This window comes from Coturnix japonica, chromosome 4, assembly GCF_054131305.1.
Source record: "Coturnix japonica strain WE chromosome 4, WE-NBRP24, whole genome shotgun sequence".
NCBI lineage: Eukaryota > Metazoa > Chordata > Aves > Galliformes > Phasianidae > Coturnix > Coturnix japonica.
The window spans coordinates 59,828,596-59,852,049 of record NC_140666.1 but is presented as its reverse complement, the minus strand read 5'-3'; the positions used below and the strand labels follow the sequence as shown (position 1 = coordinate 59,852,049).

The 23,454-nt window shown below is 43.8% G+C and overlaps 1 protein-coding gene across 1 annotated transcript; it reads left to right on the top strand.

Annotated features, from left to right (window-relative positions):
- The first annotated feature begins 3,597 nt into the window (after positions 1-3,597).
- FAM241A (family with sequence similarity 241 member A) lies at positions 3,598-21,407 on the top strand. The gene is made up of 3 exons (XM_032444238.2): positions 3,598-3,654; positions 6,012-6,692; positions 16,789-21,407. The coding sequence occupies exons 1-3, from the start codon at positions 3,598-3,600 to the stop codon at positions 17,032-17,034; spliced, it is 984 nt and encodes a 327-aa protein (XP_032300129.2). The 3' UTR covers positions 17,035-21,407.
- Positions 21,408-23,454: the final 2,047 nt, after the last annotated feature.

Sequence of the window (23,454 nt, the reverse complement as noted above, 5' to 3'; positions counted from 1 at the left end):
TCCAAAATTCCTGCATGATGACTTATGGTATGGAATATCCCTTTGGACAGTTTAAGTCAGCTGTCCCAATTCTTTTCCTTCCAAGCTCCCTGGGCCCTTTGCTGAGAACAGCCTTGGCTATGTACAGCATTGCTGCTCTTAAACAGTAGCTGTGAGTCCATAGTAAACTTCTACAGTAGCTCCTCAACACTGATGTAAAAAAAAAAAAAAGAAAGTGGAAAGGAAAAAAAAAAAAATAGGCATTTCAAAGCAGAATTAATGCAGTATTCTCCATATCAGAATAGATCATATTTAAGCCAATTTGCTTAGGAGATGAGGAACATAAGGCTTGACAGCCGTTAACAACTCAATTACTTGGGATTTGCTTGTTGGTGGTTTCTTCGTATTTCTGAGTGTCTCCTTTCCTGCTGACTGTGTTTGTCTTTTGTTGCCCCAAGGAGAAATTGCAGTAGCAATAGTTACTTCTTTGCATTTCTTTAATTAAATTCTGGAAAGTGACAGATGCTTACATTTGCAATCTCCATAACCCTTAGTAAAGCACAAAGGAGTTAATCATACAGTAGGAGTTAGTTTACTTTGAATCCAGGCTGGAGCAGTGTTAATTTTGTCTTGCCATTTAGACGAAATGTAGTTTGCCATCAGACTCTCCGCAGCATTGTTCTGCATAGTAGAAAGTTCTGAAATCTTAGTTCTCTGCAGATGAAATCATTATGATGAAATCATTAAAGACTTGATCTGTAATAATGTCTTCTGGTATACTGAAGTACACCACATAGACAGCTAAGGCTTAGAGAAACAGGAGAATTGCAAAGGCTGATGCTTTGTATTACTTCTAACCAGACTCAAAGGTTATTTATGTGCCCAAATATATGAATATGCATTCCTGAATGTTAACAGATATCTCAGGCCACTTTCAAAAACCACAGTGTGAGTTTATCTGCATCCTGAGTTGCCTAAACATGCTGTGACTACAGCTTTCCGATGGTAGTGCAGTGCTAACCAAAGCAAATGTTAGGCAGCTGTTGGGGCATATACACAAACACTGACTGAATTCTTTACCTTTCATAAAAGAAATTCGATTCCAATAGCCAGTAGTGCAGCTGGGATGCAGATCACTTCTGGGGTCCATCCTCAGGCTGACAGGATGAGCTTTATCTTTTTGCACCCCACATGTGATTCCTCTGGGAAGGACATGTGAGTGCACAGAGCCAGCTTTGAACCAGGTCCCACTCAAGGAACCTAGGCACACACTGAAAATAAATCCCAGTCAGATGGACGTATCCTGCTCAGACTCTCTGTCCCACGCGATAATTACCTGATATCCACAGGGATTTGGTCATCGATGAGCTGCAGACTAAGAACATCATTTAAATGAATGATTTAGCCAGTACTTTTTAAAATCAAATATATTTGAGGAAATCTTGCTATGCTTGGGGACAAATATCAAAGAAGAGAGGTAAAATTCATCAGATAAATTAATTATTATGAATTATTCACAACATTTTTCTGGAAATTTTAAATTGGTGCAAGATAAAGATCCTAATTTATTACTCCTTTCCCTGAAGCACAAGAGTATGTGAGAGCTTCAAATAACAAGGCTTTGTTAAAACAGGATTTAAAGCACATTGCTTAGGCCTTCATTAACAACTCACTTGGATGAACTTTATCTGATTTGTAGTTATGTTCACTACAGAAAGTGAAGTTGGAGGCATGTAAACTGAAGTCTTCAGCAAGCATAGCCCTGACTCATCAGGCTTCTCTTGAGTCTCATGCACATACACACACATACACACACAGAGAGCTTTTTCACAGGCTGCTATTGTCAGATATAAAATAAAACGCTGTCTTTACTGTGGGCAGGAGGGGAAAAAAAAGGCCCAGCCAAGCTAAAAAAAAAACAGAACATGAATTGTGTGTTTTTCTGTTTGGTCCTTCTCCTCATGTCTGTTGATCTGAGCGCCCAGGGTGCCAGGAAGCATCCTCAATTAAGTACATTCATTCAGGACATTCCTCTTCATGCTTTTTTCCTGTCTACCTCATGCTTATATAAATGCACTGCTATCTGCTTGAGAATATCTGGCTACCACAGTTGATTTTGCTTGCCTACATGCTAGAGATTTCTGTCAGAAACTGAGACAATCATCCCCACTTTTATCAGAAAGACCTTTCCTTCTGCCACATACCTGGTATCCCCTTTGTTCTTTCTGTAGTTGTAGGATAGACTCATAAACACCAAACATCATACTTCATTTGCCCACATGAGATTTAACACATGCCCACACAGCCTAATATTCTGGCCTGTCCTTGCTTGCATTAGGACTAATGACCACATGAAAGAAATCTTGGGGCTTAGTTTCAGTCTAACAAATTTTACATTACAGACCCATGGTTAGAATAATTGAGTGGTTAGAATTGGAAGGGACCTTTAAAGGCCATCTAGTCCAGCTTCCCTGCAATGAACAGGGACACTTAGAGCTCCAACAGGCTGCTCAGAGCAACCTTTGTTGAAGTGTCCATAGCTTAACTACCCCTGCCCTCAAAATAATGATAATGTTTCACATAAACCCAGAGAGATTCTCAGTGGATGAGGGGAAGTGCAATTTAAAGCTGAGGATGAGCTCACAGATGTGTATTATGAAGCACTGAGCACCAGTTCCCATCTCCCTGCTCTCATGTGAAACACCTCAAGCCATTTGTTCCTGTGCCTACAACTCAAAGCACTGTCCTGGTTTAGATTCACGAAAACTGCCCATGGGACAAGGCTAGAAATGATCACATGCCTTTTGTAATACTTAACTGACAAATTTCCACTCAAAGAAGCATCTTCTCCATAGCAGGAAGAGCTGGGAGAGCAATGGGCCACCACAGAAAGGCCAGGAAGGCCCTGTGGAACCAGTACGTCTTACACACGGGTTTGTGCTGTAGAGGTGAAGCATCATTTTAGTTAACTGTTGGGCTTATCTCACATAACAGATAAACTGGGGGAACAATTTTATTGCTTTTGAACACAGCAAAAAGGACTGTAGAAAAAAAAGACTTGTATGACTGTGGAGAGCTGCTAGAAGCAGGAGATCTCAGCATGACACCAAGTAGCAAACTGGACTCGTGCACCCAGTGTCCTGGAGTAAACAAATGAATAAATACACTGCTACACTGTCTGTTTACAAAGTATTTGGGGCCTGCTTGGAGCTTATTTTATGGAAAAGTCAATGCTTAAAGAGGGCTGGTTGCAAGAAAAAAGATCAAATCTCTCTTTTCAACTGGTAGCCAAGAAGAAAGGTCATAAATTAAAAATGAGCAAAGTGAGTGAAGTAAGCAAAATAAAGGTTAGCTATTTGAGGGCAAAGCTGCACTGGGACCACGCTGTAGCTCTACCAGGTTTTCAAACCAGGACCTAAATATTGCTTTCTTCAGTAGGATTAGTGGAGGTGAATATAATTGGCAAAAGCATGCTGTGTAGAAACTCAGGTTGGTCATCAAGGATGATAAATGAACCTAACCTAAAAGAATGAAATAAAAAGGGGGAAATTTAGATTTGATACCAAGAGAAAAGGCTTTTGTCAGATTTTTTATGCTGTGAAATAATACATAAGAGAAATGGCAGAATGCACTCAGGACATAAAAATAATCAGACTGCTGAATGCAGTTGCAAAGGTACGGCAGAAAACCACCTCTGATGCCTGGGAATGTTTCAGGTGACCTTTTGTGATAGATCTTCCCCATTAATGTTTTGTTTCTCCTTTCTGATCCCCCATATATGAGTCCACATATATTTTGCTTTGGCCCTTAAATGAGATTACATGATATATATCAACTGTTGGAGAATAGGGATTGCTAATGGGAGCTGATCTTCAATGTCCTTTTGTCATTATACACGGAAGAAAAAGGAACCAAATTAATGGTTTCATTTCATTTTCATTCAGTATACTCTAATATATTTTCATGTTTTGAATTCCAATTTCTCCCAGTTCACATTGTAGCCCGTATTGGAAAAGACATCTCTTGTGTTTCTTAATATGCTTTAAGGATCTAGGGAAATTACAGAATTTAGCAGCTTTACTTCAGAAATCCATCTAAGAGCTGCAGTGACCACCATAAGCTGCATGGTCACACTGGACAAATTGTTTGAGAGTTTAGAGAATTTACTTATATTAACATCTGGAATATAAAGTAGATAAAACCCATCAGAGAGTTGGAAATGTTTCATTTATCAGTAAATCCATTAAACTCTACGAAACCACATTGACCCCTTCCCAGTCATGACAAAAGTTTCCATTACCAAAGGTTTAAAGAACCACTGTTTTTTCCAAGCCTTTTAATATTTAGATGAACTCTGGAGTTTCAAAAGATTCAGAATTAAACCCTGCTATCAGCAATCTGACTGAATCTCATATTGAAGTCAATTTGGTCTTATAGTTGCATATAAAACAAAACAATAAAAGGTGGTGTTTTTGTTGTTTTTTTCCTGAGTCCTTAACTACATACTTATAGCAGGAAGTCAGCCAAGCTGATAAGAAATGGCACATTGCACGCAGGTACAAACTTGGCTCATCCCCTGTCCCAGTCCTTTCTGAGTCTCCACTTGGGGGTTGTTTATTGTTAACATGGCCTCAAAAGGCACACCTGGAGCAGATGCAGGATATGGCACTTGCAAAGCTGTTCAATCCGCACACAAGGCATGATTTTAGGTTGGTTATAGGTGTTTGTGTTAATCAACAGTGCCAACGCATCAAAAAGTGTTGACCTGTTGGGACCAGCAAGGTGTCTCACATTTCTGTGTTACACACCTATGCCCTTTTCAGTCTAGAGCCCTTATGCTGGTTGCATCTCATCATCAAACCACCGACCCGGGCTTCATAGAATCATAGAATGGTTTGGGTTAGAAGGGATCTCAAGGATCATCAAGCTCCAAACCCCCTGCCACATGCAGGGCCACCAGCCTCCATATCTAATACTAGACCAGAGCTTCATCTTGGCTTTTGTGTTCCAGAGAAGGAGTGGGATGGGAAGGCCCTGAGGGCCGAGCAGCTGAGACACCGCAGAGCAGTGAGCTCACCGCCCCAGCCCCAGCAGCCTGCAGGGGCAGGAGTGAAAGCCAGGGAGATGGACAAGGGTGCAGGATAAAAGGGATTCATTGTGCCAGGTCTCCCAGCCCCTGGGCAACTAAACCAGTGTAAGCACTCTGTTCCGTCCACATGTGATCTCCTGGCAGTACTCTTTCCTCAGTGCCTTTGATCCCACTGCTGAAATACCACCCCTGCTGTCAGCATGGCACCTGGCCTCTGGATGTCTTTGAACCTTGGAAGCCAGGAAAATGCTCTTAAGAAGTAACCCAGGCATCTAGTATGGCTACAACTAGAAAGCACAAACCTGGCTAGAGCTGTTACTACCACTGTGGTCCAGAAAAGCGTTTCAGAAAGGCTGGTGTACTTGGGCTGGTGTGCTCGGCCTAGGTCTGAGCAAAGCTGCAGCACTCAGTCTTCATCCTATTGAACCTCACATTTCTCCAGAAAATTAATTACAGATTTTGTCAGGAGATTCTGACTCTCCCTAGTGACCTGCAGCTGAGTTGGTCAAAAGGATCCCTCTTCACCCCTCTGGAGAAGTTTTTTCTTTATTACATGCAAAATAATGGCACAGCCTGCCCAGGGAAGTGGTGGAAACACCATCCCTGGAGGTGTTCAAGAATGGTGTAGATGTAGCACCGAGGGACGTGGTTAGTGGGCATGGTGGGGATGGGTTGGCATTGGATGCGATGAACTTTGTGGTCTTTTTCAACCTAAGTGATTCTGTTGACCCTACGTGGCTTTTTGCTCATCACTAAAATCACTCCAGAATTTATACTGGCATTTTCTGAGATGGACAGTGGGAGAAGGAAGGCACCATCGGCTGGGTGCTTCTCTGCGGTGGATTTCTGTTTGCTGCAGCTACTGCTGTTCGATAACGGCAGGAAAAGCAAAACGTGGGTGGAGTGCAGACAAACGGCAGCGGGGTCCGCACCCATCTAACAGAAAGTCGGACCAAATTCGTACAAACGCTCCATTTCCACCGACCCCAGCTGTCACACAACCCCTCTGGTAACGGCCCGTGGGAACGGAGCCCGGCCCTTCAGCCGCGGGGCTGGGCCGCCACCAGGAGCACCCACAGGTGCCCGGGCGCTGCAGGGGCAGAGACAAGACTCGCCGCACCCGCTGCCGCCTCCCCTCGCCCCACTCCGGGCTCCTGGAGCGGGCTGGAACCAACGTTCCGGTAGCACCCTGCGCTCCCAGGGCGTGCTCGCGGCTCTCAGCGCAAGGTCCGCGCTCGGGTTTCGTGCTTGCGGCAGCGCGGAGCGCCGACCCGAGGCGCTACCACAACCCAGCGCCCCCTCAGCGCCGCGGGGCCGCGACTTGGCCCTGCCCGAGCGGCCGCCGCGGGGCCCCGCGCCGAGCCCCGCCCCGCCGCGAGGAGGAGCCGCCGCCGGCCGGGAGCGTGCGGCTCCGCTCGGCGCCGCGGGAGGAAGCGGCGCTCCCTCCTCCTCCTCCTCCTTCTTCCCCGCCGCCGCCGCCACCCCGGCGGGGCTACCGTCAGCGGCCGCCCCCGCCGCCCGAGGAGCCATGGGCTCGGCGGCCGAGCTGCTGCCGCCACCCGGGGACCGCGAGCGGGAGGCGGGGGCGGCGCCCGTCCGGCACCGGCGGAGCCCGGAGGAGCAGGTCTGTGCCGCGGGACGGGGGCGGCCGGGGCGAGCGGGAGGGAAGGGCCGGGCCGGGGCTGTCCCGAGCGGAGCGGGCGCGTTGCGGGGCGGAGTGCCGCTCAGTTACAGAGCGGTCTGCGAGGCGGCGTCCGCGTTGTGTAAGCCATGAAAACCAGTTCCCCGGAGTTCCCGCAGCCGTGCCGGCTTTGCTTTCGGTTACCGCGCTGTCGGGAAGCTGACCCGCAGCCAAACAGCCGTGCGGGGCGGGCGAGGCCCTCGGCACCGGCCCCCTCCCGGACACCGTGCGGCGCAGCGGGGCCACCCGCGTCCCGTACTGGGCACGGACCGGACCGGGAGCGCGCTGGGAGCGGTGGGCGCTGTCGCCGTCCCTGGTAACCGGGCACCCGCAGGAGCGTGCCGCTGGTTCGCTGCCTTGTTGAACGGGATGTATCGTAACTAAGGGAGAAATGGATCGGTTCGATTCCGAGCTCGCCTCGTCTCTCCTCGGTATGCCTGTTGGCTGCCTGGCTGCAGCACGGGCTGCCCGCAGCTCGGACGGCAGCGCCGTGCCCAGTGCCCCTTCATGGACCCCTCGGTGAGAGATATGTTTAATACTGAAGTGTAGTGATCCACTGTGAATCTCTCGAGGACGGGAACGAGAGAGAAATGGATTGTGGCTGAGATCCACACAGGGGCGAGCGGAGCCACCAGAGTACGTCCCAAAGTAACGTTCACACTGTTGATTGAATTTGTTCATTATTTCTGTGGAAAATTCATATAAAAAACGTTATGCCTTTGCTGAACCAGAAGGCTGGGAACAGCTGAACGCAGCACCCAGAACACCTGTGTGACCTCACAACCAGCAGCGTTGTGCTTCTGGAAGACACAGGGCTTAGTGACTGCATAAGGCTGTGCCTCCAAGCCCTCCACTGGGAAATGGAGCAAGCAGGTCACATACCCAGTGCAGGAGTGGGCAGTCAGGATGTAAGTGATCTATACACCCTTTTACTATCTTTTTCAAATTAAGAATAACCTTTAGGGAGTCTGTTTACGAAAGGCCAGACCCCGTAGGTTTGATACTGCATTGAAGATGTTGGCAGTAATGTCAGCATGGAGCTGTGTAATGAAGTCCCCAAGAGGTATGTTTCTAGAAGAACTGAAGGATGTATTACTAAATGTAGAGCATGGCCTGTGGAATTCATTATTGCACTAGGCTATAAAATTACCTGCCTCAATTAGATTTAGAAGCTGAACAGGATGGTGATGTGATTAATATTCTCTGTAGGTTTGCTTGCAAAGATGAGGATGATTACCTGTATGGTAGTCTTTGAAGCACTGAAGAACTGGGGTCATGCTCTTCCATTTTATTACCGCTGCAGGTGTAATTATCTTATAAGCCTTATTGGGTTAAAGCACAAAGTAAGAGTAGACAGGTGAAGTACTTGTGAGTGTGTTATAACGAAAGATGAGGCAGAAGTCATGTGTTAGAGGGTACGGTGGTGTCAGCCGGGAGGTGAGCAGGCCTCGTAGTGCCCATGGGAAGGTGAAGAAGCTGTGGCAAATGCAATGCACAGCCTCATGCTGTATCTAGGTGCTGCAAACAGCTGAGAAATGGGCTTCCAAAAAGCTGCCTACTGTGCAGGTAAAGAATGAGAATTATGTTTTAAGAGCAGAAGGAATGGGAGTATATTGCTTGTGTAGGCTTTAATGGCTTTACTATCTTGTAATCAAAGTGTAAGGCAATGGCAGAATTCCAGGCAGGATTTCCACCTCCAGTTGGTTGGGGATAAACAGAATCCAAAGTGTTGTTACACAGCTGAACTAAGACCATCACTCCCTCCTAGAAGATGTGTAAATGTGGAGTTAATGTGCAATATGTGTGTTCTGAAATAGATAAATTAGCTTAGACAGTCACCTTATTAACCTGAGTTTCTAACCTTTTTGAATGTTTGATTGTAATTTTGAATAGCATTTGATCTCTGTAAGTGGGGTGTTTTATCTTGTAATAGATGGATTAAGATCTAGAGGGACTATTCAGCGGCCTTTCAGTACTTGCAGCTCCCAAGAAGGAAGGAAGCAAGATTTTACACTGTCTGATAGTGATGGAACAAGGGAGAATGGCTTTAACTAAAAGAGAAGAGATTAAGGTTAGATGTTAGGAAGACATTTTTCACTCAGAGGGCAGTGAGGTGCTGGTACTGTTGCCCAGGGAGGCTGTGAGTGTCCCATCCCTGGGGTGTCCAGGACCAGGTGCAGCCTGACCTGATGGGGGACAACCATCCAGCACACAGCAGGGGGTTGGAACTGGGTTATCCATTTGGAGGTTTAGGAGGAAGTACATTTCAACCTAAGCTATTCTGTCATTCCATTGTAAATGGTTTTGGGTGTTTCCCATTGAGAATTATTTTGAAGGAAGTAGAGATGTCTTAGCTGGAGGTTTTCAAATCTTGATTTTTTTGACTATGTTTCCAACTTGCTGTATCGCTGGTGTTTCTCCAGCATGGAAAGAATGAGCAGAGACAAAATTAACTGATGCTTTCAATGGCTTCACGGTCTCTTATGTACATGCTGTGTTGTTCATGGACTGTATAATTTTAGTCACAAGTCAGTAGAGGCCAAGAATGTTTTAAACATACTAGTATGCACAGAAATTGTGGTGCCAAAGGCTAGAAGCTTATTTCTACTTCATTCTGTGCTGAGTTAATCTGAAAATTGTAGGCTTCTCCTGCTTGTTGTTGTTAGGATTTGTTTCTGAACTGAAAAGAGCAATAACTGGCTGCATGACCTAATCCAGGCTTTGTTCTGGATCTGCTAACACCTTAACTGTACTGTAAAAGTTCCTGTGTGGTAGTATCTTATAATGACTTTCGAAAAAGCATCATCACAGAATCATAGAGTGGTTTGGGTTGGAAGGGACTGCATGGATGGATCATCACATTCCAACTCCCCACCACAGTGAGTTTTCTAAGAGTTGACATTGTTTGGAGAAAAAACAAAACAAGTACAACCTTCAGACATACCTGTAGTGCCTACAAGAGGTAGCATAGTATGCCCTGCTTCCATAATATGAAGATCCTCCTTGCTCAAAGATAAAAGTGCCAGGAGATAGAAGTGTGCAGAAGTTTATCCTCCCTAAGGGGAAGGATTAACCATTGCTGCTCTGCAGCAAGTCAGAGGGTTTACACCATGCTGAATGTACCGTGGGTTGTACCTTTTTTCTGGCTCCAGCTGACCATTTTTTAGTGGGGAAACGTATCCTGTGGAAATAAGTGTTGAGGTTGTAAGGAAAAGAATGATTAGAAATGACTTTTGGTCTGATCTCTGGGTGAGATTATAGCACAGTGGGGATCAAGGTACAGGAACAGCAGCAGATTCATTCTCTGTGTCTTAATATAGGCCTATTTTTTTATTCCCATTTCCTTCTGTGCTGGGACTGCAATATGGTTTATCAGCTAAAAGCTGTATTGCTCTTGGAGTTTTATCTGCTCTGCACATGCAGAAGTTCATCGCCTTGAAAAACCTTTTCATCTCCCTGACACACAGCTGCTCTTGACGGATAGAAGTTTGTAGCGGCAACTGTTGATCCTAAACTTCAGTTGCCATGAAAGCTGAATAAAGCCAGTACATTGCCGTTGACTTTCTTATGTTGTTGCCTGTTTCTATAGCAACATCTCGGTTCTGTTTTATAAACAGTGTTGTCTAAATTCTTGCTGTGAAATAAACACTAACTCGATCTTAGTTTTGCAAGTTTTCACTGTTAGTCTTAGTTTAAGAACACCACTTTTATTGATAGCTATTGTAAAGTAGTTTGGGTAGTAGTAAAGTACTGTGCAGTCATTTTATTCCATGCTTTTTGAGTTTGCTATTTACTTTCTTTTATTCTTTGGTTCTCTCTAGAGGAAAAAAAAATGAACTTGTTACCACCTTTTCATCTGGAAAAGATGCATGACTTTCTTTTCCTCCTTTTCTAATCTATCAATCCTTTAATATTTTAATATCAGATTAAAGTTAGCGTAGCGAAATGAGCCTGGTTGATGTTCTGCAGGCAGTTTAAATAAGTTTGTTTGCTTAATAGCGTGCTGGCTGAGTGTCAACATCTTTTTACCACTTAGTCACAAGGCCAAATGCTAGACTTCGGGTTTCATGCTGACAAATGATGCAAATGAATACCATTCTCTTCCTGCTACAGTAGAAGAGGAAGAAAATCAGATTTCCAGTGAACGTATTTGCAATTCTGGAGCAAACATAAAGTCTCTCCATGGCTATACAGTGGGCAATCAGCTGTCTGAATACAAGGAATATTGGGTATGTTGGCCCTCCGTGATCTCTGTTGCGTGCAGGCATGTGCAATGGTTGTACCAAACAGAAGCTGGTCTCTTGTTTTGGAGGGGAAGGGAGCTTGTGGTTTCTGTTGGCATGGTTTCTGTCACCTGCCTGCTTTCTTTTCTTATTCTTTCGATCAAGCTCAAAGCGTTTTCAGTTGTAGTTTGCATCCTCTAAAAGAGATGACTTTGCGAGGCTGCCTTCTGAACATCAGTGTTGAGCTTTCAAAAATACTGGAGTATATTTCTCATTAAGCACCCATGTTGCTAAAGTCAAGTCTTAGTGGCTTTTTGACATTGAAGTACACGTGAGCTTCAGCTATCAGATACGCCACCTGTTACATGGAGTAAAAATAACCACGAGTGAAGTAAAGTAGATAGTGAGCATTTAAATACTGAAGAAGTATAGAATCATTAAAGCTGGAAAGGACCTCTAAAATCATCTAATCCAACCATCAACCTGTCCCCATTATGCGTGTAGGTGAATCATTGTGTTTCTTGGTTACAAATGTTTTAACGTTTGATTTTAAAGTTGTTAATCACATTTGTTAGTAAACTCAAAAGGAGGTTCTTTTGTAACAACAACAAAAACAGTCTTAAATTTGCAATCACTTTTATAACAGCAAATGTCACCAGTTATCACCTGAAGCACGTTAGAAACAATTTGGAGACACTGCTTCTTTTGTGTTAAGGTGAACCTTATGGATTCCTTTTTCTCTCTCCTTTCCTTCTTCCCCACCAGCCCAGCAGCCTTTTTGTAACTGTAAAATCACCAGCTTCATCTGGTGGGTGGTAAAATCACCCACAACATATGGAGAGTGGTTTATTTCCCAGACCATCAGACTTGTTTCCCTTTCGTTGCTGGAGATTGTTTGTTCAGCACTCTTTGAAGCAGCAAAGCGGAGCTGGTAGGTTGTGCTAAAGTTGCAAGGGTGAGAAATATTGCAGCCACCTTGGAGCTATACAGGTTATGGTTCTCCATCTAGCTCACTCCTGGCTTTTTCCAGGTGGCCGCATCTCACTTGTCACATTAGCCTCGTGGCAGGGGACAGTCTATGGAGGCCTCCATGAGGCTGGCAGGAGACACCAGCATGAGTCTGCTGTCAGACCATTTTTGTTGTCCCCCTCCCCCCAGGATGGAGGGCCCCAGTTGGTCCAGCAGGTGGGAGCCTGGGGAGCACGCAGAGTGGTGCTGGTTTAGATCTGATATGATCTGTGTGTGGGTAGTAAGCCCACCACGTCCATTGCATGTGGGATGCTACGTGCTGGCAGTTTCTTCATCACCTGCTGGAGAAAGTGCCACAGCTGCAGCCCGGCTGCATGCATGGGAGAAGCTCCAGGCCCATCCCAGCAGGGCAGTGTAAGGACATCTGGGTGCTGTACAAAGGCAACCCTTGCTGTCCTTCAGCAAGCTAGTGGTGCTGACTGCAGAAAAGGAGAAATGCTAGCTCTGTAATTCAACGCTCCTGGATTAACAGCAGGAGAACTGTGTAGTCACATTGGCAGTGTATGTGACCCCTTCAGATCTGTGTCCTCCACGGGCACAGGAAGCCGTTGTATACAGGCAGCAAATTGTCTGTGGAGGGAACTGAATTCTTTCAACAGTTAGAGGGAAACAGACCTTGGGCAGGGTGCATTGCAGTTAGGTGGTTCAGGTGGAGATCAGCCTTAAACAGTTGTGAGAAGCTCAGCACTACCTTCATCCTTCTCTCCTAAGGAATAGTATGTGAAGCATTTCTGAGGTGGTTTTTAGGAGAAGGGGTTGTTTTCTGTGGGGATCTCTGCTTTCTCTGTATGGCCAAAGCAGTCTTGGTCTAAAGGAGATGAGCTCAAAAAGCTACTGCTGTCAGGGCAGAGTGAGTGTTTCCTGTGGGAAACACGGGCTTCATGCAAACTGAGGTAGCTGTGGGTTTGAGTGAATGTGATTGAATTTTACCAAAAGCAAAAGTGGTTGTCAAAATACATATAATTTTGCGTGTTGCGGTGACGACAGGCATAACTGGTGAAGCCACAGCCAGATGTTCATTGGATTCAGAGGGCTGAGCTGACTTCACCTTTTCTGTTGTTTTAAAACTTGCCCAGAGAAACATTGACTTACAAGGGAGGATTTTCTCAGAAGCACTTGAAGTGGATGTGGGAACTTGTGCTCAGTGTCTGCTCTTTAGAGACTTTAACCCGGGGAAAAAAGTGGATTTGCTGGCATCTGCTTCAGGAAGAGATATGGCAGGTTATCCATATAGCATCTAACCTGCAGCCATGTGGCCTTAGCAGCTGGGTACTTTTGGTCGCCTTTTACAGAGTTTGGATCTTCAGATTCAGCCTTTCTGCCAATAAACCACAGGACATGATCAGCAACAACTCTGCAGATGGTAATACCTCTTTTTTAGTAGCTGTGTGTGTAGGGGGGGAACTGGGGCACCAAACATCTGAAAAGACAACTGAAAACGGAGCACTTGGACGTCTGCAGTAGGTGTGCGCAGGATGCGGCCTGCGTGCATGTATTGAGGAGTGTGACAGGGCACAGGCACTTCCCCTTTGGTTCCTCATGAGAACTCTTGTGTATAGCTGCAAATAATTCAAAGTCAAAAATAGAAACTAAGCACCACATGTTTAAAAAGGAGAAAGTGTAAAACATTATGCTATTAATTTGAACGTGCTAAAGGAATATAAATTGAAGAAGAAACAGGCAACGAATTCATATACAGTGGATTTGCATTCGTGTAAAGAATTTCACTAACGAAACTTGCTTAAGTGGGTGGATGGTCCCACTACGTGTAAAATGAAGCCACATTTCCATGTTTTGCTGTTGTGGCTGTGTCTTTCTAGCTGCAGGCTGATTCTGTACAAAAAAGCAGCCCAATGGAAGTTAAGAGTCAGCTGGGAGTTGTGTGTTTGCTGAAGGCAGCAAACTTCTATAAATGCTTTTGTTAAAGTGCTCTTGGAAGAAAAGGAGGAGCTGTTTGGTTCTGAGGGCTGCTGGCACGCCTGTGTGGCTCTGTGCAGTTTTACTATCTCAGTGGAAGTTAATAAGAGAACTCTGAACTGCCATGTTAATACTTATTTAATACTTGTTATCTCTCTGGAGTATTGTGATGTTACCTGTGCTTGCCCTGCTCGTTCTGTTTTAGTCCCACCTCTGAAGAAACCTGCTTTGTCCAGAGCGTGAAATGATTATGCGGTAGGGAAAAACAACTGGTCGGTCTGAGATTTACAGGCCATCATCTGTTTCCAGTTGCACTTGTTTTGGCAGAATTGCCTGGAGCAAGGCATACTCAGCCTGAATCAGCTGCAGTAGACTATAAAGTTTTGCAAACTCCCATTATCTTCCTGAAAGCTTTTGTAAGCTGTCTAAAGCATTCGGAAAATGGACTTCACACTTATTTTGTAACTAAGCATGTGCTTTTCAGTCTTTTTTGCTAGAAGCAAGCTTTGTGTAATGGCTGTAGGAATTCGTGACTCCACCTTTATCTGAGAAGGAGAGGGCGAGCTGAAAAAATGTAAAACAAAACCCCAGAGCACTGAAGCAACATTGTGTCTGTACCCTGCTTTAACAGGCTGTACGTACATTGTTGCTGTCAGCTTATCCAGTTAGTATGACTAGGCCAGGGAAGTCCCAGATCACCTCCTAGCAGCAGTGAGAGATGCTCTCAGTGTGCGGCTATTGGTACAGCAGCCAGCCAGCTGACAGGGTGCTGATGTAAGTGTGCCCACTGGTGTCCTCCCCAGTCCTGTGCTCAGCTCACCCTGTGCCAGGGTTTCTGTCATGTTGAAGAGTGCTGTTCATAGCCCCAAGGCACAGATGGGATTTGTTGTTGCCTTGTTTTTCCCCTCCTGGTTGCACTGGCTGCTAGATTGAAGCATGAGCTACTCCTCAAGCAAATGTTACAGATCTGCAGCTCCGCAGTGGTCCCACTGAGAGCTGCTCTCTGATCCCTCTGCCATCCCATAGGCTTGTGCTCCCTATGGTATCTGAATGCAGGAAGCAAATGTATTTTTCCTTCCCAGCGCATCCTTTCCGTTTTCGCTAATTGTTGCAATCAATATACCACTTAGGCTAATCATTTCATGTTTCTGCTTCATCTCCACACGATCTTTGAGGGAAGAGGAATGAGAGTTCCCATAATAACACTTGGCTCTCAGTGCAGCAAGCATCCTGTCATCCAGAGTCTGCTTTGTAAGCCTGAGCTTGCCTCTTCTTTTCTTGACAAAGCTGATCTGGAGACACTGGAATTAAAGAGAAATTAATGGTTACTTGAATGATGAGTACAATTAAAGGCAAAATGCTGAAAGCTGGAGTTTTCATAGCCACTGAGGGGGAGGAAAATGACCTGTGCTTGAAAAGCAGGTTGAAGAGAAAAGAGGTGGGTGGCTGTCAGCACATGGTGTAAAACACTGGGTTTCTCAGAGGTTAGATTCTTCTGTAGAACCACACAGAAGTTGAATACAATATTCATTACAGTTTAGGCTTCCTGTATTCTTCCTGTTCTGGGATTCAGTGCTGAAACTTAAACCAAAATCTTTATGAATATGCAAGTAAAAAATTGCCCAGGCGCACAAAGCTGAGGGACTGCATGCTGATTTTTTTGTTTGTTTGTTTGTTTGGGGCTCTTTATTTTTCAGCATCGTGTGTGGTGATTTGCCCGACCTCCATTCAGACAGAGGGTTACATATTGTGGCTTTAAGTTTGGCTTATAACAAAATATTAGCTTCCTTTTGTCTTCAGTCAGTGACTTTCTGCAGGAATGGGACTTCATCTATTATTTGCTGTCTATCATAGAGTCCAGTACTGCTGTGGGGTAGGGTTTCTGTTTCTTGCCGAGTCTCTGCCATGTAACCAGGGACACAGGGTGGCTTTCCTCCTTGAAGACGTAATTGAAGTTGCATGTTTGCTTTGGCTCCAGGAACTGACTAATTGCACATGAGGTTTACAGACAATTTGTTGGACTTATCGATCAGCTGACTGAAATATTGATGAGTAGCTGCTCTTTGTGTTTTCATTGCTGCCTAATGGAAGGATCAGCAAACCTGCGTCTTGAAAATGTGCTCAACTTGTTGTACACAAACATGAGGCAATAAGGTTTTGTGCAATGGATCTCTGGACATTGGGAAACTAGAGATGGGATTTCAAGCTCTAATCTGGTTAAAATATACATGTTGAATCAATATCTTTGGTGCGTGTTTTTTGCAGTGGTACTTAACCATTTTATCTTCATCTAAAGATGTTCTCCTGCCTTGATATGAATTAGCACCATGATTTTTCTTTTTAGAAACCCTGCAGAACTTGCTTCCTACCCCACTTTGTCTTTGTAACATCACTTTGTGTCCATATTCACTTTCATTCCTTGAATTGTGTTCCATGCCAGCATCAGGATGGATGTTTGCCCTCTTCTGTGTCTAATTCACTGTCCTTCTGTCGGAGATGATGGTAGCCCTGCAGTTGAGATATAGTGCAAAGTCCTTAACAGTTCATTCTTACTAGTTCTGAATTGTTCCTGTGGTTCTGAAGGTTCTGTGGGAGAGCTGTATGTGGTACAGATACCTTCTAGAAAGGAGGCTGGCATGCTTTTGTTGTGTTACTTCAGGTGTTCTGAGCATGGACCAGTGAGTTTCATCCTTAACATTGTACCTACCTCACAAGCTGTATCACATTTTCAGTTTCTTGATATAAGGAGTAGCTTTCTTGCATGTATATCTTATAGGTTAAAATGTAAGCAGGTGAGACTTGTTCACATGGATCATACTAATAAGAACTGATAATACAACGTGTTTCTTATTTTTGTTTTCTGTCTGCAGGTCCAGCAAGAACAAAGAAACCACAGCACAGAGCCTGTAATAGATGATTATAAAAAGATGGGGACTCTCTTCGGCGGACTGAACAAAAGTCTTATCAGAATAGGCTTCACAAGGATGTACTTTGGAGAACGGATAGTAGAACCTGTAATCATTATATTCTTCTGGGTTATGCTCTGGTTTGTCGGCTTACAAGCTCTCGGACTGGTTGCTATCCTGTGCCTTGTCATTATTTATGTACAACAGTAAAATTTTATAGATGCCCACTGTTGGATTCTGTATTTTAACTCTGTCAATCCACGGTCTCAGTGGATATGGATGTTTAAGTAAATGGGTGGCATATCAAAAGTTGCAGTGCTTGAATTGTTTTTTGCTGAACTTTGGAGATTCGGTGTGAGAGGGACTAAAATTATGAATTTTAAGCAAAGTCGGTAGTCCTGCTATGTCTTGACAGGGCACACACATCAAAAGAAAATAGATACTCGTCACATAACTGCGTCCAAAGTAATGTACCCTTTTCTACACTCTTGGGGCATTAGTCCCCCTACTGGCATTTTATTTCTCCTACACTCCCAATTCCTGCAGTGTTCTTGTTTTGCATAGTGAAAATGTCTTGTCTGGTTTGAAAAGGACGCTTGACGTGAGTGTCCTGTTTCATTGTTGGGGGACTGTGTGCTGTTTGTTCTTTGAATCTGCATAATTTCCTAGTTTACTGCCAGAAAGCTGGATTGACATGAGGGAGGTTTGCTAGGAAACCTCCAGTGCTAAATGCTCTGAAGTGGAGACAGCTTTGTCACGTAAAAGCACCTGTGCCTAGTACAGTTTATGGCAAGCTTTCCTCTAGGAAGTAAGGAATCCAGAAAACTGCTTGTACGCTAATGCTAGTGGCTTCACTCAAGACTTCAGCTGTTGTTTAGGGTAAGGGAGGAATCACAATCCCAAATGGACTAATGTAGCTCTGCTTCGGTTTTGGAAATGTACTTAGCTCCTGCTGCTCTATTTTTTTCCTTGCTCTTCTCCACATCCCTCCTCCTAAAGATAAATATTTGGTTAACTTATGGGCTTTGTAAGTAGTTATAACTGCAGTCTTGGGAATTTGCCAATGCAGACAGTGCTGCTAGAATACTGTCTGCTTCCTCTGGGCTCTTGCATGAAGCATCTGAACAACCAGATTGATAATAGACAGGAGCTGTTAACGCCTTCCTCATCTGCTGCACTGCAGGCCAAGCACGAACTAGGAACTTGCATACATAAGCAGATCAGTCTTGTTTCCTCCTGCAAGACAAGGTTGTAGTGAAATCAAGTGGCCATTTTACTTAGTAGCCTTAACTGACTAATTTCCAAAATAGGCAGCAAAATTAATTGGATGTCGTGGGCAATGCAAACTTGAGAACAGGACTGAAGAAGTGGTGCAAGATTTTCTCTAGCTCCCTAGGAGCCACACCAAGGGCGTACTGAATATTTCAGAGTTGGATGTGCTCATTTAAAGGAGAATAGTAAAATGAGACGGAATCTTTACTAAATAGGCTACCAATCTATGGTTTGCTGTATATTACTTTTAGTAATGAATTTGACTGCAAATTTGACCTCAGAATGGAACTCTGTTTATTTACAGGTGTAACATAACATAAAAAATTTACAGAAAAACTATTTAAGCTTTTGCAATGATTTTTTTTTTCTAAACGATTTTATATTAGCGGCAATCAACAACAGATAGTGTTTTCAACTACAAGCTGAGTCTTATCCAAAGACCTTTGAAATTAAGTGTAGTCCAGTTGTGGTTCCTGTGTCACAACTGGATTTGCAGAGCAAATTTTATGCCAACGCCATGGATCGTGTTGCTTGCTGGGCTATATTTCCACAGCCCTCGACCCCAGTCCTTACAGACTTTTCTATTAGAGAACTGATGGCTCTTTAGTGCAGTGAACACAAAGGCTTAGCTCAGGCACCTCTAACTTGGGAGCCACATGCATACATACTGTGGCCCACCCCCTGCCACTCTGCCAGGAAAATCTCAGCTTTTCTAATGAGAAGTTCCGCTGTGAGGAGCCCCTGTCCAAATGTTCAGATGACCTTTGCTGCGAGTGGATCCGGGAGGCTCTGGTGAACCAGTGGGGCAGCGTGGATGTGGGACAGAGGCCCAGGGTGTGTCTGAATGGCGACCTGTGTTGGCTGGCAGCTGGTTAAATAGTCACGCCGGTAGCAGGGAAGTGTTTTGCAACAGGAGGTGTTCCTGCATACAGGGCTTTGTTGCTCGCAGCTGGAATTCCAAAAGCAAACAGCAAACACATGCTGGTGGCAGGAAGCTCTTTACTCAAGTGCCTACGGTAAACTTTGTCTTTTGTTTCGATCCCTTGGAAAGCAGAGCACCTGTTTATACTGTTGCGTGTTTATATAGCTATACCGGTAGGTTTGAGTGTATTCTTTTCCTCCGTAAGGGCTGTATTACAAAAGCATTCTGTCATTTAAAAACAAGATCCTTCCTTTCTTCCTGTGATCAAACTATTGTTCAGAGAAACTCATCCAGTTCCTTTTGTCTTGTGGGGAAAAGTGTCAGTGTGATATCCTCATTGCAGTGGTACTTGTGTGAAGACTGTATTATGACCCAGCATGTAGGGTTTTTTCTTGACACGGTGATTTTAGTCTGTGCAGGGAACCGGGAACAATGAATCGAGGGTGTGACTGACAAGCTAAGGAAGCTGTTTATATGCATGTAACCTTCTATTATGTGTATAACTATGACTGTTTCATTCATGAAGTCATTTAAGTTTCTCTTTTGAAGTTCATGTCTCTATATTTGTAATGTATGGACTAATGTATGTTTTTGGACTAAGGTTGCGTACTGTGAATGTTTGGTATTGTTTCTCTTAAGGATGACTACTCACATCTTGTCCTTCACGGATGTTTTAAAATATTTTAAAACCCAAAAGAATATATCTCTTAATGGAGTTGACTGAAAGCAAAGGGGGAAAAACAGTCCTGTCTGTAAAATACCCCCTCACTTTCACTCTTGTGGTTTCATACATTCCATTGTATATAAGAATTTGCATAGTTTTTCGTTTGGCTTTTTTTTTTTTTTATGATTGCTAAATAATCTCCATGCTGTTTGTGGGAAAGGAAAGAGGACATAAGGAATAAAGGACTGAGATATAATCAGATCCAGAGAATGGAAAATGGAACACTCTGAAGTAGTGCTTAAATGCAGGTATGTCCAACCCATAGCCAGCACATGGCCAGGCCCAGCCTGTCCTGTGGCTGCCTCTGCCCTGCCATCATGGTGGTGGCTTTGCCCTGTTGAGTAGCCTGGGCACGTACCTGTAACTCAGCAACAGCCAAACATTGCTGTGTGATCGGCACTGTCTGGGCTAATACCAGGCAGGGGGAAGCACAGTGCAGTGCCGACTCAGATGATGGCAAATGAGTTTATGCATTGCAATACATTGGCTAAACGCAGTCCTGTGAACAGTGAAAGATATGTGGCTGTGCTTTCTGTTGTGATAAAGACATCTGAGATATAACACTGCAATCAGAGACTCCACTCAAAAACCTGATTATGTCTCTTTACCAGACTTACGTAAGTTTGAGAAAAATACCCCTCACTTGACGATCACACCTTATTCGTGTCATCACATTTGGCAGTACATACATTTGTGAACAACTTTTCAAGAACAAAGGGCAGGAAGAGTAAAATTCCATCAAAAATCCATGGCAAACACCCTGGAAGCTCACCAGGAATTGCAGCCACTGCCATCGAACCAGCCTGACACATTAGTTTTACAAACACAGGGTCAAATATCCCCCTCACTACTTTGTGATTTTGTTGCCCTCTTTTTTGTGTTTTAATTAAAAAAAAAATAATAATAATAAAAAATAAATTTAAGTTTAGTTACAAATATTAATTCATATATTTTATATGCAGCCCAAGATAACTCTTCTTCACTCAGTTCAGTCCAGGCAAGCCAAAAAGTTGTATGTATGTATTATAAGTGTTAAAATAAATCTTAAGTGTGAATTTGTGCCAAGAAGAGGGGGAAATGGGTAAACAGTCCTTGCATTGTGTTCTTCCTACCATCCAATTTTAGTTCCAAGGCATCAGGAGCACCAGGCATTCCCAGTGTATCTCCAGTTAAAAAGCAAAAGGTTAATTTAATTCAAGAAAAGGACAAAAAATATAGACAATGTTGCTTTTGTCTATATACTTATAATGGATAGTGTTGTTTATATTGGTATATATGGTTATTAGAACTGAAAGCACCTTGATGCATCTGTGTGTAGGACTGTGTGAAGGAAAGATGTCCCCTCAGACTGCAGTAAGCAACCTGATGTAATTCCTGTTGGTCAGTGCAACATCTCAAAAGCTTTTACATAACCTCTGTTTTTTAAAGGATGGACTCGTTGGTACTTTTTCACACCTGATGCCTGAATGTCGAACTACTGTGTTCAGAGAAGAAACGCTACACAGCAGAATGTTGGAGAACCGTGTTTGCACTGAAGAATCATTGCATTGAAACTGTCTGTTTTAAAAAGTAAAAAAATCACATTTCTTAACATCTCTGTATTAAGTGAATCCTGTGGAAAGCACTTTGTTATTCTTTGTAATAAAAAAGTATTGTCATCAGTGAGAACTGAATTCTTTGTGGTGCTTTGTTCAGGGCTCGCACTGATTTCATGGTAGGCCCAAATGAAATGGGACAGCATTCAAATTGCCCCTGAAATCAGCTGTTGGAGAAACAAGTGCAGTATGAGAGCTGAATAAACTGTAGCACGTCTTACTGGCTGAGTGTATAGAAAGTTGCAGAGAACTGGGGGAGGGGGGGAAACACCTGTTAACAAATAATGGCAACATTGTGCTGTAAGTACTTAACCCTTCAATTAATCTCTCTGTTTTGCACCCAGAGCAGCCTCTGGAGGAACCAGATGTGGTCAGCGGTGTGAAAAAGTGACGGTTGCTGTGCCACAAGGAGGTTTGGGACTTTCCGTTTAAGTATTCACAGAACATCTTAGGGGCCAAGACATCCCCAAACAAATCCACTTCTGTTTGTTTATACTTTTCCTGCAGCTCAGCAGAATGTTCCTTTTGCCAGATCCATCAGGTGCATATGTTTGTGTTGCACAAGATGCACAACCAATCAAGAACTGTGGGTTTTCTAAAAGGAAAGAAGTGATTGTGCACAAACTAAGCAAAACTGAATACTTGAATAAATTCAGGCCTTCAGACTTTGATTTCCAGCGAAGTTTCTTGGTCAGCCCTTTTACTGGATGTCTGCAATTTGAAGAATGCCTATCTTTGGCTCTAACTACTGAATATGCTGTCTGCAGAAGTGGCAGAAAGGGGTTTCAATATTCTGTTCGATTCTTTTCATCCTGGGCCTTAGTCTAGTTTTTAGGAGCCTATTTCTCAGCCTTTCCACCCTTCCAGAACTGACACCTTCATCCTCTTTTTGCTTTTCTTACTTCACTCTGCAGAACAGCCATTCATAAGAACAGCTGTATGCCAAGGGTTTGGGCTTTTTCCAACCACTCGGTCTCCTTAAAAGTCAGCCAGACAGTCATTTTGTTTTCAGTTGGACATCTTGTTTTACTGAGCATCTGCTTAATCTTCTCTCATGTCATTAGTGATAGGACCAGAGGGAATGGTTTCAAGCTATGGCAGGGGAGATTCAAGCTGGACATTAGGAAGTATTACTTCTCAGAAAAGGTGGTCAGGCACTGGAATGGACTGCCCAGGATGGTGGTGGAGTCACTGACCATGGGGGTATTCGAGGAATGACTGGATGTTGAGGGACATGGTTTAGTGGGAGCTATTGGTAATAGGTGAATGGTTGGACTGGAAGATCTTTCAGGTCTTTTCCAACCTTGGTGATTCTATGACTTCTAATGCCGGAGTGGGAGGAAATTGGAGAGAAGATTATGAAAAATATGTATGTGTCAGGTAGTTTGGTTTTTGTTGTTTTTTCTTGTTGAACCTGTCTTTTCAGATGGTGATTACCATCAGCTGATACTTGAAACGGAACTGTTAGGGCATACAGTGTCTAGGTTTTGTGTTCATTAAATGTAAATTAATTAAGCCAAATAGTTTCTTAGCTTGTCCTGGCACATCACCTTGTGTCTGGAATGAACATTGCTTGAGGCGACTTGGCAAATTTTACATGTACAATTTGCTCTCTATTGCATTTTAAAGCCTTGCAGAGGAAAAGGGCTCTACATCTTGTCTTCATTTGCATGAGGGTTTAGTGCATGTGAGGAAGGTGCTAAGTTAGTCACTAGCAAACTACTGGGGGCTTCCTTGTGAAAGAAATAACTTGCGGACGATGAAAGTACAGGAGATGTGGGTTTGCATGCTGCCCAGAATAGATGGTGGAAATGAACCATTTTTCTGTCAGAATTACCAATTATCTACTTTCTAATGTGGTATCAGGACTACATCCCCAGTACAGTGAGTCTGTGGCAAAAAAAAATGAGTTATTTGGTAAAGAAAAATCTTTGGCAGCCAAAATCCTGTTGATAAAGTGACAAACACTGAGAATTCTCTCCTTGACTTAAACAAAATTTGAGTTCTTGAGTGTTCTGGCTTGTAAAGGACTTATTTTAAAAGTTGTATTTGGTTATCCTTTTTAGTCATTCATTCATTCATATGCTTTCTCAAAGCTGTTTTGAAAGCCATTCCTC

Bases quoted from the DNA above. Each gene is read 5' to 3' on its own strand.
- FAM241A (XM_032444238.2), top strand. From the start codon at position 3,598: ATGGCAGAATGCACTCAGGACATAAAAATAATCAGACTGCTGAATGCA. The intron at 3,655-6,011 runs GTACGGCAGAAA...CCCATCTAACAG, and splicing joins TGCTGAATGCAGTTGCAAAG to AAAGTCGGACCAAATTCGTA. The intron at 6,693-16,788 runs GTCTGTGCCGCG...TTCTGTCTGCAG, and splicing joins GGCGGAGCCCGGAGGAGCAG to GTCCAGCAAGAACAAAGAAA.